The sequence below is a fragment of the Anarhichas minor genome, unplaced genomic scaffold (assembly GCF_050575085.1).
Source record: "Anarhichas minor isolate MPS153535 unplaced genomic scaffold, ASM5057508v1 ptg000062l, whole genome shotgun sequence".
NCBI classification, from domain to species: Eukaryota; Metazoa; Chordata; class Actinopteri; order Perciformes; family Anarhichadidae; genus Anarhichas; species Anarhichas minor.
The window spans coordinates 243,632-264,091 of record NW_027466508.1 but is presented as its reverse complement, the minus strand read 5'-3'; the positions used below and the strand labels follow the sequence as shown (position 1 = coordinate 264,091).

At 43.9% G+C, this 20,460-nt stretch overlaps 1 protein-coding gene across 1 annotated transcript in view; it reads right to left on the bottom strand.

The window, feature by feature from the left end:
• Positions 1–20,460, bottom strand: part of LOC142933549 (neogenin-like) — a 149,037-nt gene that overhangs the window by 15,912 nt on the left and 112,665 nt on the right. The window contains exons 8-16 of the mRNA XM_076077675.1: positions 12,158–12,392; positions 11,162–11,316; positions 8,881–9,029; positions 6,825–6,963; positions 6,287–6,336; positions 3,472–3,616; positions 1,705–1,815; positions 1,393–1,587; positions 212–307 (exon numbers count right to left, since the gene is read on the bottom strand). Coding sequence (XP_075933790.1) covers positions 212–307; positions 1,393–1,587; positions 1,705–1,815; positions 3,472–3,616; positions 6,287–6,336; positions 6,825–6,963; positions 8,881–9,029; positions 11,162–11,316; positions 12,158–12,392 — 1,275 coding nt within the window. The remainder of the gene's footprint in view (positions 1–211; positions 308–1,392; positions 1,588–1,704; positions 1,816–3,471; positions 3,617–6,286; positions 6,337–6,824; positions 6,964–8,880; positions 9,030–11,161; positions 11,317–12,157; positions 12,393–20,460) is intronic.

The window sequence follows — 20,460 nt, the reverse complement described above, 5'->3', positions numbered from 1 at the left end:
CCGATATTGATCTCAGGTTATAGAGAGAGCAAAGATAAATGTCAGCCATACAGTGCGAGTACATCCCACAACACTGTATGTGGCTTCTGTTGTGTATGAGCACAGTTAGTGTGATTCAAGTTGATACCATTGGCAGTGTATCAAAATGTAAGAGATCGGGTTTTCAGGTAACCAGGAAGCTGATTTCAGCGTAGATGTGTGTAGTTCGTACCGGACTGTGGTCTGGTGATGGCGCTCTCGTACACGGGAATCCCCTCACCCACGTTATTGAAGGCCTTCAGGGTGATCACATAGTGGGAGCTGGGGTCTGAGAGAGAGGGAGAGAGAGAGGTAAAGACAGAGCACAGTGAGGGAGACAGGAAGAGCGAGATAAATTAGCTACCCAACCATCTAATCAAGCCAAAACTCTCGAGACTCTTGACTCATAATTGCGATATTGGCCAGAATGAACATTCGACTACAATGATTCCTCTTAGTGTAATTGTAATAAAGGCTTCAATTATGCATGCAAAGATATTTTGCCACAATTCTACCCACAAATCGTTCCATTTCCTACGATTATCGTTGAACTCATTCTCCACTTCTAGCCCTCTTCGATTGCTGTAGTATTATTGTTGTAGTAATTGTACAATTAATAAACAGAAACTGAGTACGACCTACGTGACGAACACAGTAGGAACTAAATCTGTAATTTGCCGTGGAACAAAACGAGTGTCTTGGTTTTCAAAAGAAAGAAATAACCGTTTATTACTGAAATGTGATCCATCACAACACCGAATTCCTGAGTTTCATTAAGAAATTGTTTGATCTAAAATTCATGAAGTCAGTGCTGACAATAATTTGAGTTTCTCAAAGTTTTAGACTGATCCAATGCAGAAAAATGGCACTTATGCAATAGTAGGACCCAGCAGAACATTTTGCATCATGTTTCATTTGCTTTGACTGCAGCAAGTATTAAAATCACCAAAACAAATTTGTTTTATTTAAACATTTTTGACCTTTAATTATTGTGTCCCCATTAGGCCAATCCATATAATTAGCGGCTCAGGCGTGCGGCGGAGAAGATCTCAGTAATTCTGTATGAGGCACACATGAATTGCTTCGTATTGTGTGTGTGTGTGTGTATGTGTGTGTTTGCTCATTTGTAATAAAAATGTCAAAGAACCAGTCAGTTAGATTTCTTGTAGGACAATCATTGTAATGTTTTAAATGTTGACATTTTGGGCCGAGGCTCATTCGTCTCCACGGTCTCATCAATATCAGAAATAGTGCTATTTGACAAATCGGCTTCGATTCTTCAATGACATTTTGTAGTTATTATCTGAGAAATCAAATCAATATCTCAGTAAAAAAAGTACCAATACAGAATGAGCACCAGTGGTCTGTTCCTACCGAGGTTCTCGATAGTGTAGTAGCGCTGCTTGTAGTCCACTTTGATGGTCTGAGCGTGGGGACTGCCGATGCCGTAGCCGATGGTGTAACCGCGCACCACGATGTCCTGGTTCTCTGGCGGCGTCCAGCTCACCACGATGCTGTTGACCAGCGGCCGGACATGAAGAGAGCTGGGCTGGTCCGGTACACGCGATTCTGGTGAAGGAAAACGCAGGAAAAGTTCAAACAGAGCTCCTTGCTTCAGTCAATTAAATGCTGATCACTCAAAAGCTGTTTTAATCCGTATGAACTGAGTAAAGCAGGTGTTTTTACCATCCAGGTCGCTCTCGAACGTCTCTGCCGCGGCCCACTCGGTGGCCGGTCCAGTGCCGTTCACCGTCATGGCCGACACCCGGAAGGAGTACTCTGTCCCACGCTCCAGAGCTGGACAGGCAACACATCAGTATTTAGACTGAGCTGTGGCTGAACTGAAGTTCAAGCAGCAATAAAACCTCTCCATGTCTTTCTGAAACCGGTCTTTATTTCATAATTTACCGGTGCTCTACACTTGGCTGGTCAGTCGGGGTTTCGAGTTGCAGACACAATAAATATTTTGAAAGCAGAAATAATTTAAACAGATGCCCGATACTTCTCCGCACAATTTAAAGAGGAAATCTATAAGCCTGCCAGGGGAAGAATCCAGTTAAGGTTGCTGTGGTGCAATGAACTTTCTTTTTCCACTCAATATCATGGACGTGATTGAGATATATTTTCCACCTCTACTTAATATGTTTTGGCGAGTAAAAATATATTTTTCCGTTAAGAAGCTTTACAAAGAAAAGTGTGTAAAAAGTAACACTAAGCGGCTAAAGAAAGTAGAAGAAATGCTTTTGGGAGTCTGGAGTTTTGTTTTTATATTCTGAGGCAGAATCTAGAAAGAGCCGTTTCACCGCTGGGTGCCAGCTTTGGTATTCACAAAAGAGGGGAACGCCTGCTGACAAATGATGTGTTGCCGTATTAATTTGCTGTAACATTTTTCACCATCGTCATATTGTCCCATTTGCACGCTAATCCTGTCGTCTTTTCTCTCTGTACCCACTATTCTGGGCCACCCCTTGGGGGCAGCTTCTGAAGACTGCCTAACTATCCGTGCCTCCAAGGCTACAACATCTCGCTCTAAACGCTTTTGAACCAACAAACACCCCTCTGTTTCACCCCCCCCAGAAAGTTCTCCAAAAAAAAAAAAAAAATCAACTTTTAAGTGTATATTCTCTTTGATGCAGCACACAGCGTGAGGCCGGGCCACTTGAAAGTTGCTGAGACAACATCCAATATTAATCAGCATTGCTGTGAGTCTCTGGCGATATCGTGCATATTTAGTTGGTAGCGGCGGGTAACGTTAGGGTACAGTAAGAGATGTAACTCCATCTCAAAGTGTTCAGATGAAATGCAGATAAACAAACTTGCAAACAGACACCAAACAGCAATTCCGACATATCTTCAGTTTCAAGATCAGGATTTCAAATATCGCAGCGTGTCAGACCTAGCTGACGGCATCTTAGCGGAGATAAAATGGAGTCTGATGGCATGAAAGTTTTGATGAAGGACCTATATAAAGCATCAAAGGGGAACACAGGGATTTGGTAGTCCCCAAGATCAAAATACAAGAGTTTTCGTTCTGGATCCGCCATTTTAACATCATGTTCTATAGAAATGCATCACAGACGAGTTGGAGAAAGTCTTTGGATTTGAATATAACACTGCTGCAGACAAGCTATGCTTTCAGTCAAGGGCACAAATCACTCACAGTGATGTCATTATTTCGATGGCCCTGTTTACACTCAGCATCAAAACACTCAGTGAACTGAGTGGAGCGCTCGAAACATAAGTGTGAGCACAGATAAAACCAAATATTTTACATTTGACCACAACTTGTTGGGATGCATTTTAAATGTATTTCATGTCGGCCGCCCATCTCTGCACAAACTGGATGTGAAGTGCAGTAATAAAAGCACCACATTCACACCCACTTGCAGGGGATCGCCGGGAAGTCTTTCTGAAAAAACTGCAATGGAGGACAAAAACTTCGGTGCCCATTACCGTCGATGAGCTTGAAAAGCTGGGTGCCTCCGGTGGTCTCGGCTGCTTCACTCCTCCGGGATCCTTTCCGGTATCGGATCTTGTACCCGGTGATCTCCCCATTCTGGCCGTTAAGGGGTGGGGGCTGCCACCGGAGCATGATGCTCTGAGGGAGGAAGAAATGAGGGTGGATTAAACAATAAAAAAAAAAAACTATGTTTAACACATGTGGAACCGTCTGGTTTTGGGCCTGCAGCTGTGAAGGTGACTTCACAGCTTAGGAGTTATATTCACACCTTCCCACGCACCTTGGCATGTGTGTTTGTGTTAACGTCACTGCAGGGTTACTGTTCTGTCAGCCAGATTAAACACCGTCTCGCCTGCCCCTCCCCACTCCTTCTGACAGTGGTGCAAATGGGAGGGTCCCGCTAAAACAAACACCCCTCTGAGCATCGGTGACGCAGTGCAGGTTGACGCAAGAGGAGGAAATAAACACATGAATAACAGAAGGAGGTGTCCCAATGAGTGGGGTGTGCACGTGGTCAGGTTCACCCTGCAGGGACTCTGAGGGGCAGTGATGAATGTAGGACTGTTGGCCGGCGGGCCGACGCTGCACCGTTGTGGGATTTATGCATCTGAGTTTTGTGTGTGTGTGTGTGTGTGTGTGTGTGTGTGTGTGTATGTGTTTAAAGAGATAGGTGGGGGGTATCCCAGCGTGGGAGAAGAGTTAATTAACGCTTCCCCACTGTCACACTGATGCACAAAAGCCTGAATACATGTAGGGGGCGCACACACACACACACACAACACACACACACACACACACCTCCCCAGCCAAGTCAAGGGAATTGCGCAAATTAAATTTGTGTTAAGTGTGTTCAATTATTCCATTTTTCTTATTACACTATCGGTCCCAACTCGTCACTTCTCTCTTCTTCCCCATAATCATGAAAACCTGTTTAATTAACTTTTGGAAAATCACTGTGAAAAGATGCCAGAAGTGGGGAAAAGAAGGCGCGAAATAAGATCACAAAAACATGATTTTCAGGTTGCCCTGCAGGTAAAAGATGTGCGGTTCTGTTTGAAAAGGCCCAAAGAGGAGAGTGTGAAATGCATGTTAATTAGTTCCCTCCCCCCTCGAGTTACATTTGGCTGGGCGTATCCAACAGCTTACTGTATGAATGCTTTGTCTCTATACACTTGAACCATAACTACTGACGTAATGAGAGTTTACAATCAGAATTAAACACAATGACAAGAAAGAAAAATAATAGATGATTAATTTCAATAACTCTTAGGAACAAAGGACGCCAGATGTTTGTTTCACAGCTTTAAACGGGGTCTGTCTGGGTGTCATTGGGGAGGGACAGCTGGATGTACACTGTCCATTCAAAAAAAAAAAAACTATTCTGCTACAACTCCTGTGCTTTCCACAGAGCGTCTCCTCTTCATTTTACTCTCAGCATTAGAATGAGTGTTTTCTCTCCACAATTCTCAGCCGAGTATCCCTCAGCATGGGTGGCCAGTTCTCACTCAAGCTGGGAGTGTGTGATAGGATTGTCTACCAGGTTTTCCCCCCCCCCCCTAGTTTGCTTTGACAGTTCTCTCTCACTTGGGATCTGCATCGACCAGCAAAGGGCTAAAAGCGCTGGCTGCTGCTTTTGTAGTCGCTGCAAGCAGCCCGAGGTTTTCCCTATCTTCTTCTCTTTGCTGCTCTCTGTTTGCACGTTCTGTCTCGCATGTCATGAGTGAGAAACATTCTTTTTTTTGGTCAAATTGAATCCATCACTCGGGTGGAACTATACAATAAACAGGCCTACAGCTCTCCGTTTGAAGATCAAATGGCTAAAAGAGACAGGCAGCAGAGACCAGCTTCCTGTTTCAATCAGGAATCAGCTGTGAATCAGCTGTGAAGCCTGCAGCCTCCTCAGCAGCCTCATCTAATCACAGGCGTCACACAAGAACTACAATATGTTTAACTATAATAGACCTAATTTAACAATGATACTTTAACAATGATAAAGAGTGCGAGACACCAGGAGTTGTATGCTTGGGCTGTGAGAAATCTGATCCAGTTAACATTCAATCTAGATTAACAAAATCTCACCGTCACACAAATCTAGCGTGAATATATTCTATAGAAATGGAAACCAACGGCTTTGCAGCTTTGAACATAGCGTCTCAATGAGCACTGATCTGTCAGTGCATAGGTCAAAAGACACCTATACATCTATGTTAACTGGGCTCATTTGGTTGCAAATCGAACAGTTCCGAGTCAAGTATTACATTCAGTTTGCCTACATCTCCAAAAATTGGTTCCGTATCCATTTAGATTGAGGAGGTTTCTTTTCTTAATACTGTACAGATGGAGAGGGATACAGAGGATAAAACCCTCTGACAGGCGAGTCTCCTGCCGTCGAGAGGATCGATGAGGGTTCACACACCCTCCTTAACCAGCTGGGGCTATAAGACTCTGACGCAGCTAATCACACAGAGAAACAACGGCGTTCTGGCCTGCAGGCTACGTGCTGCATTTGTTCAACTGTGTGTGTGTGTGTGTGTGTGTGTGCAAGTGAGTGAGTGACCAAACACTTGAGCTGCGGGCAGTTCAGGTGCATTGCTCACTTGTACGTTGCATCTGTGGGAGTGTGCGCAACAACCGTGAAAGCTTTTTACTTTAAATCCTCAATAAGGACGCTTTCGCAGCTGTAGTTTGGTTCATTTGGTCCGGACCAAGTGAAGGAAGACGCATTGTTGCATCCTGCTCATTATTAGTATTTAAACTTTTGAAAAACCCAAAGACAAGACCAGTTACAGGACCTGCAAAATGTCTTACCTTTGAGTTCTGGACCTCCGCGGTGAGGTTTTGAGGAGGAGCACTTGGTACTGTGAAACAAAAGAAAACAATTTCTTCAGTGTAAAACAACACAAACAAAAATAGACTCGATTAGGTGATAGAATTATTAGTTGATTGGCAAAAATGTAATTGGCAACTATTTGATGGGATTTTTCAAGCAAAAATGTCAGAAATGTCAGAAATCCAGACACTAATTTGTGAGTTTTGCTGCTGAATGATTTAGGTTTTATGAGTGTTGGTCTGAAAAAAACAAGCACTTTGATATCATCACCTTGGGCTCTGGGAAATTGAGATATATTCATATATATTTCTGACATTTTATAGACCAAAAGATTAATCGATTGATGGAGAACATAATCTGCAGGTTAATCACTTTACGCTAATCTACAGCAAAGTCACAGACTAGCTTATATAAATCCATGACATGTTTCACACGTACAGTGGTGTTAAAATGAATCAGGACATGTCATGAACTAGAAGCACTCTCTGTAGAATGTCTCTTCATTAACCAACTGACCGTCAGACAACGTGCGAACGACAATGTCGTCAGTGGAGACGCCAAGACCGTGCTGGTTGTTGGCCACCACACGGAAACTGTACTCCGCGTTCTTCTTCAGCCCAGTCATGGTGTAGGACTGACTGTCGACGTCAACGTCCTGAAAGAGAGGGAGAGGGAAGAGGAGGAGCAAAACGTTCTTTAAAATCTAAAACAGAATTGTGCGACTACAAATACAAACGTTAAAGGGATAGTTTGGATGTTTTGAAGTGGGGTTGTATGACTTATCCAAAGTCGGAGTTGGTGGTTTAACGTTGCCTCGATCACTTTGTTTGTTTGTGTTATTGTGTGACTTTGGTGAATCCAAACTAACCAAAGTCACACAATACCACAAACAAACTAACCGATCGAGGCAGAAGTAGACCAGCAACTCCCGTGTTCTGCGAGGTAAAATGAAGTCTGAGAGCATAGATAACGGCTTCATGGACTGTACAGCTGTCTGTCGAGAAGGTAAACCAGCACAAATATTCTATCTATAGCTTTCACTGAAACTGATATTGATTCTTTTAGGTGGCTAAAATACGTTTTGCTGCTGCCTCCGTCCGCAGCACTACATTGCTTAGCTTCTGTGCTGGTGCTCCAAAGAGATAACACATCGACTATGAGGAAGTAGCTCATACAACCCGACTTCATAACATCCCAACTATCCCTTTACGGTCTTCAACTCGGACATTTTAACATTCTCAGATTTAGCTAAATATATCTTCATATGTGAATGTGCTCACTAACAATTCAATGTGAATTTTTAATTTTTTTTTTTAACAAATGATGGAAAGTTTAAATGAAAAAGTAACATGTTTATTTCTTGAAAAGATTACACGAAAAAAAAAGACAAAACATGTATTGATTTGAGTATCTCACTACTGACATGTTGATAATTGCAGAATTTTGTTTTCAATTTTCAGCAAATTGTAAATGAAACGAGTTTCAACAGATTTACAACCCAAGCAATCTCTCAAATATCTCGCAAAGCCAACAAAGTGTGATGCCTGCCTTCATCGCACCAACGTTTCTGTTGGTAATTCTGTGTAAAAACTTCATCTTCTACCGAGAATCAAATTATCCCGTCTGTGATCACGACTTTTTTGCTTTACAAATTGGGCTGGCACGTGCCCAATTACTTTACGCCAATTTGCATTCAGCTCTCTCCGCTTGTGACATTTGGAGCAAAAAGACTAGACTTTGTGGAAATCCAATCTCGCTGCCAGGGCGACCCAATCACAGCCTCTGAACTAGGGGGCGGATGATCGCCATGTACCCACATCACCCTTGAAGATGCATCATAGGTTGTCCCCGACTTGCCCCCTGTCCTTTAATATTTCATGACCTTTGAGCACTGCGTCTTTCTAACTCCATCTCTGCTCCGTCACTCGCTTTCACCTCTTTCTTTCTTTTCATCCCTCTCTACATCTCTTGCCTTTTTCACCTCATCTCTGGCTCTCTTCTCCAGGGAGCTGAGGCATCATTACTCGGTGCGCTGGCTGACGTTTCATCCATTATCATATTAAAGGCTTTTTAATGCCTCACTGGCTTGCACACAGCTACTGTTAGGGCTGACTCAATATCTAACCAGCTGAATTCCACTCTTGCGACGGAGTTAGACCTGCAGAGAACAACTTGGTAATTCAGATCTGGGTTTTTTTCTTTTCTATAATACGTGCTTTTGTGGGAGAAGCACACTCAAGAGCGAGGCCACACAGCAGTACAAAGAGTCGTTTGGCAAATGATTAGGAACTCCTTACCTCATCACGATTCTACTTACGCTATGCAGTCATATTCTTTTATCTAATGAACCATTCAAAAGCAAGTGTCAGCTGCATACAGTGCTTCACCCTTTACAAGGTCTTACAAGTGGGAATAGTGAGACAATGAGGTAAACTGCATGTTTCTGTCCAACTCTTTGTAAACTCCTCTAATAAAATGAAGACAAAACACACCAAAACCTGCGGATGTTTTTGATTCCTGAAAACTTCTGCTATCCTAAATTACAGCGGAGTGACTGAAGACCAAACCCTACCTGTTCGTTGCCAAAGCTTTTGTCGGTGTAGTACAACTTGTAGGTGAGCATCTCTCCGTTGCCGGTGACAGGTTTGTCCCAGCTCAGAGAGACGGAGGTCGGCGCGTTCGACACCGCCTTCAGGTTAGGAGCAGGGCCGGGCACTTGCACTGAAGCAGGAGAGCAGAAATTGGAAAACCATCAAACATGACAATTTAGTTTTATCTTGAACTCCTCTCCATCTTAGATGCGTTTTTGTGTTACATCTGGAAGACAGAAAAAACACATTTCTTGGCTTCTTCAAAGCCACGTCTCCCTCGTGTCAGCAAGAGACCACGAGACGGCTCAGTCCGGTCTGTCCCCTCTGGACTGGGCTGCCAGCCATGTTGATTTTCTTGTTATTCCCGTGACAAACAAATTGAGGGTGTGCCTTCACGAAAACATCAATGTGCGTCTTGCATTCCACCAACATCGGCCTCAAGCTTATATTCAGTGCGGTGCACAGTTTATCTTATTGCGTCTGGTTAGTCGAGATAGGAGGCAGGATTAGACAGAGCATCTATTACAGTGTGTGTATAAGCTCTGCTTTTTGTAAGATAGATAGGGAAGGGCAGGAATGTCCATCTTCAATGTTTAGAAATGTGGTATACTATCTTTAATTAAATGCTAACACAACTATAATAAGTCTCCCTTTGCACTTGGTGCCATGTAGTGAATATTAAATCTTTAAGTAAGATCCGACATCTTGTAAAAACAAATGAGAACATAAACATTAACACACGTATTAGTTTATGGGAACTTGTCAAGATTACTTTACATCCCCTGAGAATTGGGGACTGTGGATAAATAGAGCTCGTATTTCTAAACTGTTCATCTGATGCAAATGTAAACACACTTAAATTAAAGCCGACAGTCATCATGTTAGTCTCTGAGTAAATATTTGATTTCATATCCAGTGTGCTGGAGGACAGAGCTAACATAACAACACATGTATCACTGCCCTAATAAGTTGTGACTGCACTTTACACAGAACATGTCAGTAGGTATATATATTGTCTCTGTACCGTGGAACATCGGATTTAAAATGAAACGGTGACTATGAGGTTGAAGTGCTGACTGTCGGACACAGATATATGTCTGCGCTGTATATATCTTGTATTTGCTGCAGGTGTTCGTGACAGAAGAGAGGAGCTCCCATTTGTGTGCACAGATATCAGAAGCGTGCGTGTGTGTGTGTCGAGCCAGTCTCTGCGGAGAGGTGATACGGTGCAGCGTTGTGTGCACACGTCTGGCACTAAGGCGCAGGTCAAAAGTTTAAGCTCCAATTCGTAGCATGTTCTTACACTAAAAGTGCACACACACGACAGAGATATACTGCACAGGTACAGGCCGCCCTCACTGCTTTCCCCACGGGTGTCTAGGCGCTTGCTGGCAGGCATTAACGTGTAACGTGTAGTGTGTGTGTGTGCGTGAGCCGTTCCGTCCGCCCTCCAACCAAGGACGCAGGTGGAGAGACCGGCGGCTGACCTACAAAGTGACAGAGACTGAGCTGTAGCTGAGCCAGGAGGTGAGGGACGTCCACCCCGACGGTGTGCAGGGAAATCCCCGTCACGGCACTTTTTCAAATGTGGCTGAGACTGAGTGATTTGGAGCAGCAGCCACGGGGAAGCTTACACACCCGAACACAAAGAGAAAAGAAGGAGAAGAGAACCCCTTTGTCCCCCGCAATAATTCTCATGTGTTCTCCACTCAAAGCATCCTAATGAGCTTCTGTAAAGCATCTCTGTGCAGACTGGACGAGGGAGATGATTCAGGAAAAAAACAACCTGGAATACTAATTTCTTACATTCCTTACTCAGGTAGGCATGGTTTAAAGCAACACACGCGCACACACGCACGCACGCACACGCACGCACACGCACGCACACACAGAGGGATTACACAGTTGGGGCATAAACAAGAGGCGGCTTATAAGAAGAAAACGCTGCATTTCTCTGGTCTGCTGTTGGGTGGTCTGCCTCAACGCACCGCACCAAACAGCCTCCTCTATGTGTGTGTGTGTGTGTGTGTTTGTGCATGTGTATGGTGTCTCTGTTTGAAGAGAACGTATGCTGTTTGTGAGTGAATATTTGTTTGTGTGAATGTGTATTTGCACATTTGCACGCTCATTTCTAGAGCATCCTGTTTGCATCGGTGTGCCAGTGTGAGCGTGTTTCCAACAAACTGGCTGGAGCTCGGCTTTATGTTTGTGTGTCCTGTTTACTGAGCACATATAAAAGAACGTTGGTGTGTGTGTCTTTACCTTCAGCCTGGGTGGCCACTTTGAGCGCTGCAGAGCTCTCTCCCTGGCCGTTACTGTTGTGGGCCACGACCCTGAAGCGATATTTGGTGTCTGGCATGAGGTTCTGGATGGTGACCTGCATCTCCCCTGGACGGCTGGTATTCACTACTCGCTCCCTGATGTGCGCACACACACACACACACACAGAAGCAGAACATTTAATAACTCTTATGTCTTCTATTTACAAAAAACAACATGTTACACTTAAAGCGTGTGAGAACATTTTTGAAAGCTTCAGTGTACGACAAAAAGTGCTGGATACTGAACGAACTGATGGATTTAATGTATTCCTAATGCCTGGTACGGTACACAGTTTAGTTATATATAATTGTGTGTTGCACTGTACTTGTAACATTTTGATAAAAGACATAAGTGTGCATATTTGCTGCCTCATGCTACATGCGTTATTGAACTATAAATCATTCAATTTCGTGAGTTTGGTGCAACACATGGGCAGCCACACTGGTCTGTGTAAATAGTATATGTACGCTCCGTGCATTTGCACAGACAGTTGTGTATTCATTTGCATCTCAAGCTCTGCACGGGCAAGTAAAACCCTTTTTATGTATTAAGCCACTTCTGAAAATGACTTACAGCTATTTTACAGAGAAACATAAAAAAAAATAGCCAAAGCGCTGAAGAGAGAAAAAGCTCTCAGCTTCTTAAATGTCCTTCTCAGACAGACAGTAAATCCTCCACATGAAGCTGGGGGGAAATCATCACAGTGATTGAACTGAATTGTTTTTTTTGATTCTTGGAAAGGTAATCCTTTGAGGAAGGAAGTTTGTTTTTAATTAATTAACACTTACTGCTATGATAAGTGCTTTAACTAGGTATTTTCAGAGTGGTCTGAGACTCCTGCAGAGGAATGTATGTATATTAATACTCTGCTGACTCCAGCAGTAATGTGTGTAGTAGTACCCTCCCGGCAGTACTACGGTTTAGTGTGTGTAATACCTGCTAGTTCCCTCCTGGCTGTAGAAAACGGAGTAGGTTAACTCGTCTCCGTGGGGTTCGGCTGGCGGGCGCCAGGTCAGCTTGATGAAACGGGTGGAAACCAGGGAAGCCACAACGTCCCGGGGGGCAGAGGGGGCGGGCCCCGCTGGACTGGCTACACCTCCGGAGCCTGGCGTTACATGGTCAGTAGTGTTAGGAGTCAGTGAGGGGGGAGGGAAAGAGGGCAGGGCTACATCTTTGGGTCGGGAGGAAGGAGGGAGGGAGAGAGGGAGGGAGGGAGGGAGGGAAGGAGGGAGGGAGGGATGGCAAGTTGGGTGCAGCGAGACGGGGAGGGGCAGGAGACAGCGGCAGCATAGGAAGGGATGAGGGAGACCTCACACAGAAGGGGTCCGAAAGGAACGGGTTTGAGGAGAGGAAAGGAGGTGAAATGGAAATGACAGTGAAACAAAAGAAGGGAAGGAAACAAAAAAAAGAAGAAAAAACAAAATAACAACAACGTAACAAAAAAAAGCCTTTTGGCGTGACACGAACCACAGAAATATAACACTTCTACTACACTTACAAAGCTGACAAATAAAAGCACAATACAAGGGGACTACACATGCAGATCTACACACAGCTCTCTAATATAAGGGGTAGTGGGAGCAGAACATATCGTCATACATTTCATTTTCATTCCCACCAATCATTTGTGATTAAAAATGACTTACATTTTTATGAACTTAAAAACTGGCAAATTTGAGGTAGACTTTGTTTTGGGACAAAGCCACCTTCTTGCCTCTCAAATGCACACAGTAAACCCGTCTATGTGTTCAGGGAATTCAACGCTTTTATTTATCACAGCAAAAAAAAAGAAAGACGAACTCAACCCCTAAAAACTCAACTAAAACACACAGAAACAGATGTTTATTTGAAATACTTCAGCCGTCACATTCCACAGCACAGCCACAGAAATGTTTGTGATTTCATTTGGTGGTTGTTGTTTTTTTTGTGGAGGAACAAACTCGGCGAGATCTGCTTTCCATTTGCCTGGCAAGTGGGCGAAACAAAACCATACGGAAAGAATGTCAGTCTGTACGACATTTCCATTTGTTTGCAGGTCAAGGAAATTGACTGGAGGGCAAAGCTGAAATACGGAAAAAGGAGTACGCTAAGTGTAGTGTGCAAACGGTGTATTATTACTGGAGAAAATTGTTTTGAAATACAAAGCGGCTGCTGTTATTTGTCTGTCATGGCATGTGGACTAACCACCAACCTGGCTTTCAGTATTTGTTTACATTTCAAATTCCCTAAAGTTCATTGACTTTTGTGGTTGGAGGGATTTTCTGCTATTTGCTCCACGTACACTTCTCCACTCTCACACCCACTGTGATCAACACGCATCTGCACAAACATCTCAAGGTGTTTGTAGCTTTAAATGAATGTCAGTGTTTGCATGTAGTTTCTTATCTGTGTGTGTGTGTGTGTGTGTGTGTGTGTGCGCACCAAATAGAAAGTTGTGTTTGCTCTGTGCTCAACACCTTGGATTTGAAATGGAACAATGATTTATGAGATTAAAGTGCTGATTGTAATCTTTCATTTCGGATTATTTGACACAAACCTAAAAAAAAAGAAGGAAAAATCAATTTATCATACACAAGGTTCAGTTGCAAAAGTCGATGTTTGGCTGAAGCTACAGCTCAGAGATTAGCAGATACTCGATATCTTCACTTCTTGCTTATTTCAGTGGTTTTTTGCCTTCAGTCTGGTCCTCAGGAAGTAAGACTCCGTTGGATTGAAGTCAAGTCCCTGATGAGTCTAAAAAAACTGTATGTTTAGGGGGGGACTAATAGATAAAAAGTGCTAAAAGAACTCCTCGCTTCAACCAATTTGTCTGTCAACAACCTTTAAGCTGGAAGTCAACACTTTAACCTCAAAGCCGCCGTTTCATTTCACATCCAATTTGCTGGGATGGAGCCAAAAACACAAAGGGAAACATATCATCGCCCTAATACTCTCTGACAGCAGTATAAATGACCAGATGCTGAACAATAATCCTCATTTATAAAGACACGCAAACAGCAGGGGAAAAAGCTTGTGTCTCACATACATCATGAGGCTATCGCTACTTAACCGTGAGCCGGCGCACAGGATGAACAAGAGCTTGAAGCCCGTTTGTTGATGAGGAAGCACTTCCTGCATTACTAAAACGTGAACACAATCCAGGGAACGTAGAGCAGTCAACATATTTAAAGACTACTCCTGCTTCTTTACTTTGGATTAGCAGACCCAAAACCAGACTGGCTAATGTGACGGGTAGAGTTTGTGGAGGGAGCGCTACCCAGGAGGCTGCGTTCAGGCCTGCATGTAGAAAGACTTTAATCTAGAGAGGGACGTATGAAGGCTTGTTTACAACTAGACAGCTACTGGAACTGAACTACACGTACTGACAAGACGAACAGATGTTTGACACATTTTCTAAATGATCCATTTCAATTAGGACCATCTTTGACCCAGGAAATTCTTGGGTCGACAAACACTCGTACAATTCTGTGAACTAGAGTTTCTCCACAAAGAATCATTAGACTTCATTAGAAGAAAATGAACAATTGAGGAATGAACGGTCACCCCTTCAGTTAGGAAGCATGAAAAGCAAAAGGAAGGTTGGATGGCGTAACCAGAAGGGCCTCACTGCTACTCAACAACCTCAAGCTGTGCTCCAGCTCACAAATAAGACATGAAATATTGTCAGTCTTACATACAGACGGACCTTTTCAGCAAATACCCGGATTTCCCGTTAAAGCTCTTTTCCTTCCATTTAAATGAGACAACAGTCTGAAATATGTAACTACAAAAACAGGACGGGATCCCATGTGTCCAAAACACGTCTCATGTTTGTCTGGAGTTGAGCCACCGCGTGTTGACTGAGACATGAATGAGTGGAGCCAAGCTCGTACACGTGTGTGTGCAGACATATTTCAAAAGAAAACCTCCAGCTCGACTTTGTTGCCACAGACGCACCGAACTGTACGAGAGGAATCAATTTAAAGAAAAGTGAGATAAGACATTGGATGTAGCAATTACAACAAGGGACCCCAAACGTGAGTAAAAATGTCTTCAGTGTCAGAGAGATACTATAAAGCCTGGTGAGAAATGCATTCTGGGATAGGCAAATTACCATTAGATGTAGTTTCCATCTTTATACACCGTGTCAGCTGTATGTAATGGACATGCTGGGCAGTTTTCTGTGTCCTTCTGACAATCCGTCTTGTACATGCATGCCTGAAACTGTTACTGTAAGGAGGTGTCAGCCTCCCACTGCCGCTGCCAGGCTCTATTCATAGCTGATTAATAGTGCCATTAGTCTCTGTGCCAGAGGTAATGAATGGCTGGCATTAAGGCTTAATGAGGAAGGTTACTCTGGATCTGCATAATAAATCGGGGAAACCAATACGCAAAACAGTCAAGACAAAGACATGCATCGCAAAGCATTCATCTTAATATTCAATGGGAGCCAAAGCCCTTTCTGGAATTAAAATAATTGCGAGTAGCGTTAAAGTTCCGATTAAAGCCTCATAACTTTTATCGTGCGCCGCTAACTCCATAATCCTTTGCTGCGTTTCCCCAGTGAGTGTAGCTGCAAAGTTACGCCAAGTAGCTTCTTCATCATCTGGTCTGAGAACAAAGATAAGAGGGGGCCTACCTCCACCAAGAGAGCATAAATCTACTGAATGCAGATATCTGCCAGGAGCACCCACAGCACCGTAACTACCGATAGCCTTTTCAGGGGGAACTCGGCGGGCCATGCCAGGCTCTCTGGCTAAATGGATTTTGTCAGAACTAGTTTCCGTGTCTAATGTGGTTCGGTAATGACGACCGCACGAGAGACAGATCCAGCACAAAGCTCGCGGTCCATTACCGAGTCACTACTTGTATCTGCCGTACAATGAACGGAGCGTGAATGAATGTACTCAGAACGCCCCGGTCCAGAGCTTTCAATGAACCAACACAAAGCAGACCGTCGATGAAAAAACTGGAAGTCTTTTGTCCTGCTTCATACGAACATGCAACGGTCGCACGGTGAGAAAATGCGGGGAGCATATCTCTGGGCTTGTGGTTGAAGTGCATGAAGATGATTCCCTGTGAATAAAGTAAAAGGTAATGTAAGTAACAACGGAACACCTCAACACTTCTATGGGTTCTTAAGTAAATGTGGTGGAAGACGGTCGGTTCCCTGAGAACAACTGCTGACAACTACGGCTCCCTTTTCCGCTACAATCTTGTTCCTCTTACTCCCTTTCAAGATAAGACTGAAAAGATGAGCAAGCATGACAGCTCCCGACATCTGAGCGGCTCCTTAATGCGCCGACAAAGGAAACGGAGTCAGAGAGAGAAAGTGGAGACAAAGTGAGAGGTGAAGGGAGAATGTGGGGAGTACGAGAAAGAGGCTGACCGAGCAGGTTCTTGTTTTTTGTTGTTGTTCTCTTAGTTTCCTCTCGACTAACTTGTCGAGAACAATAATGAACTCAATTTCTAGCTCAATTTTCAACGCTTACAAAATGCTTAACAAGCAATACAACAAGAAATAAAAAGCAATAAAGATGTGAGTCATTCATCAAAAAAGGATGAAAGGGTTTTGTGCATAAAGGGGAAATAATTAAATCCCTGCTAATTTCACTGCACCCCCCCTTATTAGAATCATACGATTTGACTCTTGGACCTTTCCTGCTCCTTGTATTGTGAACACCTTCTCATTGGCGGAGGGGAAGCCGACTGAGACGCAGTATGAGGAGGGTGGGGCACGTCAGTGACGGCACATATTCCTTTTGATAATCAGGAGACAGTCAAGATTAAAGTGCAGATCTAAAACCTCACAAAGGCTTAAAGTGACGAGGCGTTCCAACTCGCTGACATAATCCAAAAAGAAAAACTCTTTCCGCCTCATGCTGATTCTCCAAAAATGTCAAACAGCATCTTCCCCTCCACGTTCCTCCTCATCCCTTTCTAGGGCACAATGATCGAAAAAAATGTTTGAAATCTGGCGCGTTCCTCAGGAGAGAAGTATGTTTTCCATTAATTAAAAGAAATACACAGCAATCCCAAAAATAAATGAATGTTGTCCTCATTGAGTCTTGAGTGGTTGGAAATATTTTTTTCAGGTGATGAATGTGACGACGGTGGGGCCAGAGGAGACACGTCAACGTCGAGGCAAACTAAGAGAAATAACTTCAGACAGAATATTGAAAAACGGGACTTGAAATGATAAACGGCGTAACGCAGCTTCTCCGCTTCAATAAGCACAGAGCCTAAATGCTGATATAAAGGGTTTGAAGTGGGTCACAGATGTATTTATGTCTCTACACTCCCTAAACACTCCTGTGGTGGCGGAGACAAAGTGGGGTGTGGGAGGACCCATCTGATAGATCCATGGGTGCCATGTGGTGATGCAGCGAATGCTTTAGTAGGATTGAGGGAGTTGTTTGTACTTCTATCCATCAGGCGGCTAAAACCTCTGCGTGTGTTCTTGTTTATCAACTAGAGAAGCTATCACTTTGAAACCCTGCAGCCATGTCCTCTTAAATGGCAGAGTTTGTTCAATTTCATATATATATATATATATATATACATCTTGCTTGCTTTTCACATCCAAAATCAACATTCTCAAATTCCCCGTGTGCCTTCATCAACAAGAAGCAGGCATTTGCATGAGGTATGTTTTGGATGAGACGGCGGTAGGTCTGCGTTTGCATCCACTCTTTGGCGATTTACGTTCCGGTAATTTGGTTTTCATAAAAAAAAATTTTTTTTAAAGTGACAATCCCTGCTCTTGGTTCTCAAAATAAACATGAAGCAGAAGGATTTGATGTGTGGGAATGTGCAAAAATGTCATATACATTCGACTGAGACCGGATCTCAACACGTAGGGGAAAACTAACAGCCTTATCTTTAAAAAACGACAGTAATTGAACGGGGTCGGATGCATCAATAATTAATCATCCACTGTGTGTACATACAGAGGTCCCTTCACCATCAAACACATGTATCCCCTTGATGCGTGAGCCACTGGTGAGTTCATTTGGTCGTGATTACTTTGTTTCCCTGAATGCCTTGCTTCAACACACACACACACACACACACACACACGATCATGAGGCCAACAGCTGCTTGCCCAGACTCTGTATGTAAATGAGGATGTGCGACTATGCTATACAATGTACACTGCCCCCCCCCCCCCCTCCCTCCTGGACTCCTCCTCCCTTCCCACTTTGACAAATCTGCATCATATGCATCACATGCTCCACTTGCCGGCTGGGAGAGGAAAGCGAGGCCTCTTGGGCTCGCCTTTTCAAGCAGATCAAATCAGCCGGTGACGCCGCGCGTCTCCAGAGCATTTCGCCACCGATGCCCATGACTGGAAACACGCTTTTTCCCTCTGCACTGCCTGCCTTTGTATCTTATTACCTTGGAGATACGCGAATACAATCCAACCTTTCCAGGGGAACAGAGCGAGCCTGGGATGAAGTAATTGATTTCAGAGAAAGCTCTGTGTAGCTGTGTGTATGTGTGTATACATGCACTTGTGACGTTTTTAATGTATAAAGTGAGTGGAGCTGAACAACCAGGAAAAGGGCTGAAAAGGTCAAATAGGATGTTTTGCAGAAGTGGGAGCAGCTGCACCCCCCCCCTCGGGAGACGCGCTAACAAACAGGCAGCTAATCAGACTCCAACTGTACCGATAAAGCGGCCTCCCTGGGTTGGACCCACTGAGAAGCGTCTATCGCACGGCGCTAGCAGGCAGCGGGATGCCCACAGCCCGCTGTGATGTTACTCTCTATTCTACTTTTAGCTTATGGAAACTGGGAGGGAAAAAGGGGGGGGGGGGGGGCTGCTAACAGGAGAAATAAAAGCTCCAGCTTCGGTGGCGCCGCTCACAGGGGTCAGCTGCCTGCAGCTAAGGGAAGGGTGTGAAAGGAAAGTGATGTATTTGTGCCACGTGGTACTTCCAATTACTGCACCCAGAGGACCGTCCGCGTCCAACAACATCAGATCAGCATCCTGGATGAGTGTGTGTTGGAAGTGGAGGGTGTTATATTGTAAAAAAGGGCACGTGTTGGTGTCAGATCTCTCTCACACACACACACACACACACGCCTAAAGCTGGTGTTGATAACAAGACTGACCTTCAAAAAACAGCACTGACGCAGGCACTGAAGAATACTTTTTAACCTTTTTTTTCTCATTTTTCTGTGCAAAACAAGAGCAAAATAGACACCCATAACATTTTGCAGTTAGCACTTAGGCGACAGACCTTTTATAAATGAGGCAAAGTCTTCCACCACGGTTGAGTAAATACAACCCATAGAAAAGTTCAGCCCGTTCTGTCAGAGCCTTGCACACACACACACACACACACACACACACACACACACACACACACACACACACACACACACACACACACACACACACACACACACACACACACACACACACACACACACACACACACACACACACACACACGCGCTCGAATAAACAGCAATTTGGTGGAGGCTGATTTCAGCTCTTCACAATCAATTTGGGCTACAATCCCTCTGATCAGCTTCCTACAGCCCCCAGTGGGGGAACGCATTCACTAATCACTATCACTAACATGGTGTGTGTGTGTATATTTCAGTTAACACACTGTGTGCACATTTTAGGGCTTTATCCCCCTTATTTGAATTTCAATATATTTCGCTATGAGGCAGAGTTTTAGGGGAATATATTCACATTTGCATATAATTAATATTTTCCATCAAATGCCCCTGATTCTGTATTCCCATTTCATGATCACAAGCATGTATAATAAAGTAACTACAATGTTCTAAATAAAACAACAATATTATCACGTTTGTTTAATCAACAATATCCCACCAACAGCAAATAATTCTCAAGACTGCACGTAGAGATAAAGGTACTCATTATCATAATGGCACCCGCAGTGTATAACAGAACCTGCAGCTACATGTAGTGAGCTTAAGATGGAGCTGCTGAAGAACAGGTACAGCTGTTAATTAATTGATGTATTTTAATGGCAAAAGGATTCAACTACTTTTTTGGAGGCGGTGTTATCCCCCAGTTGCAACAGACTCCTCTCCCCCTTTCAGGCTTCCTTATCTCTGTTTCTGCTGCATCACGCTAATGGGACGCTCATTAGAACATAATGTTGACTTTTGGAAATTGCAATTTTGAAAATAATAGAACGCCACAAACTGCAGCCTGCAGAAATTACCACAGGCATTCTATCCACGGCCCTTCTGGAGGTAAGTGTGCGTTCAGTA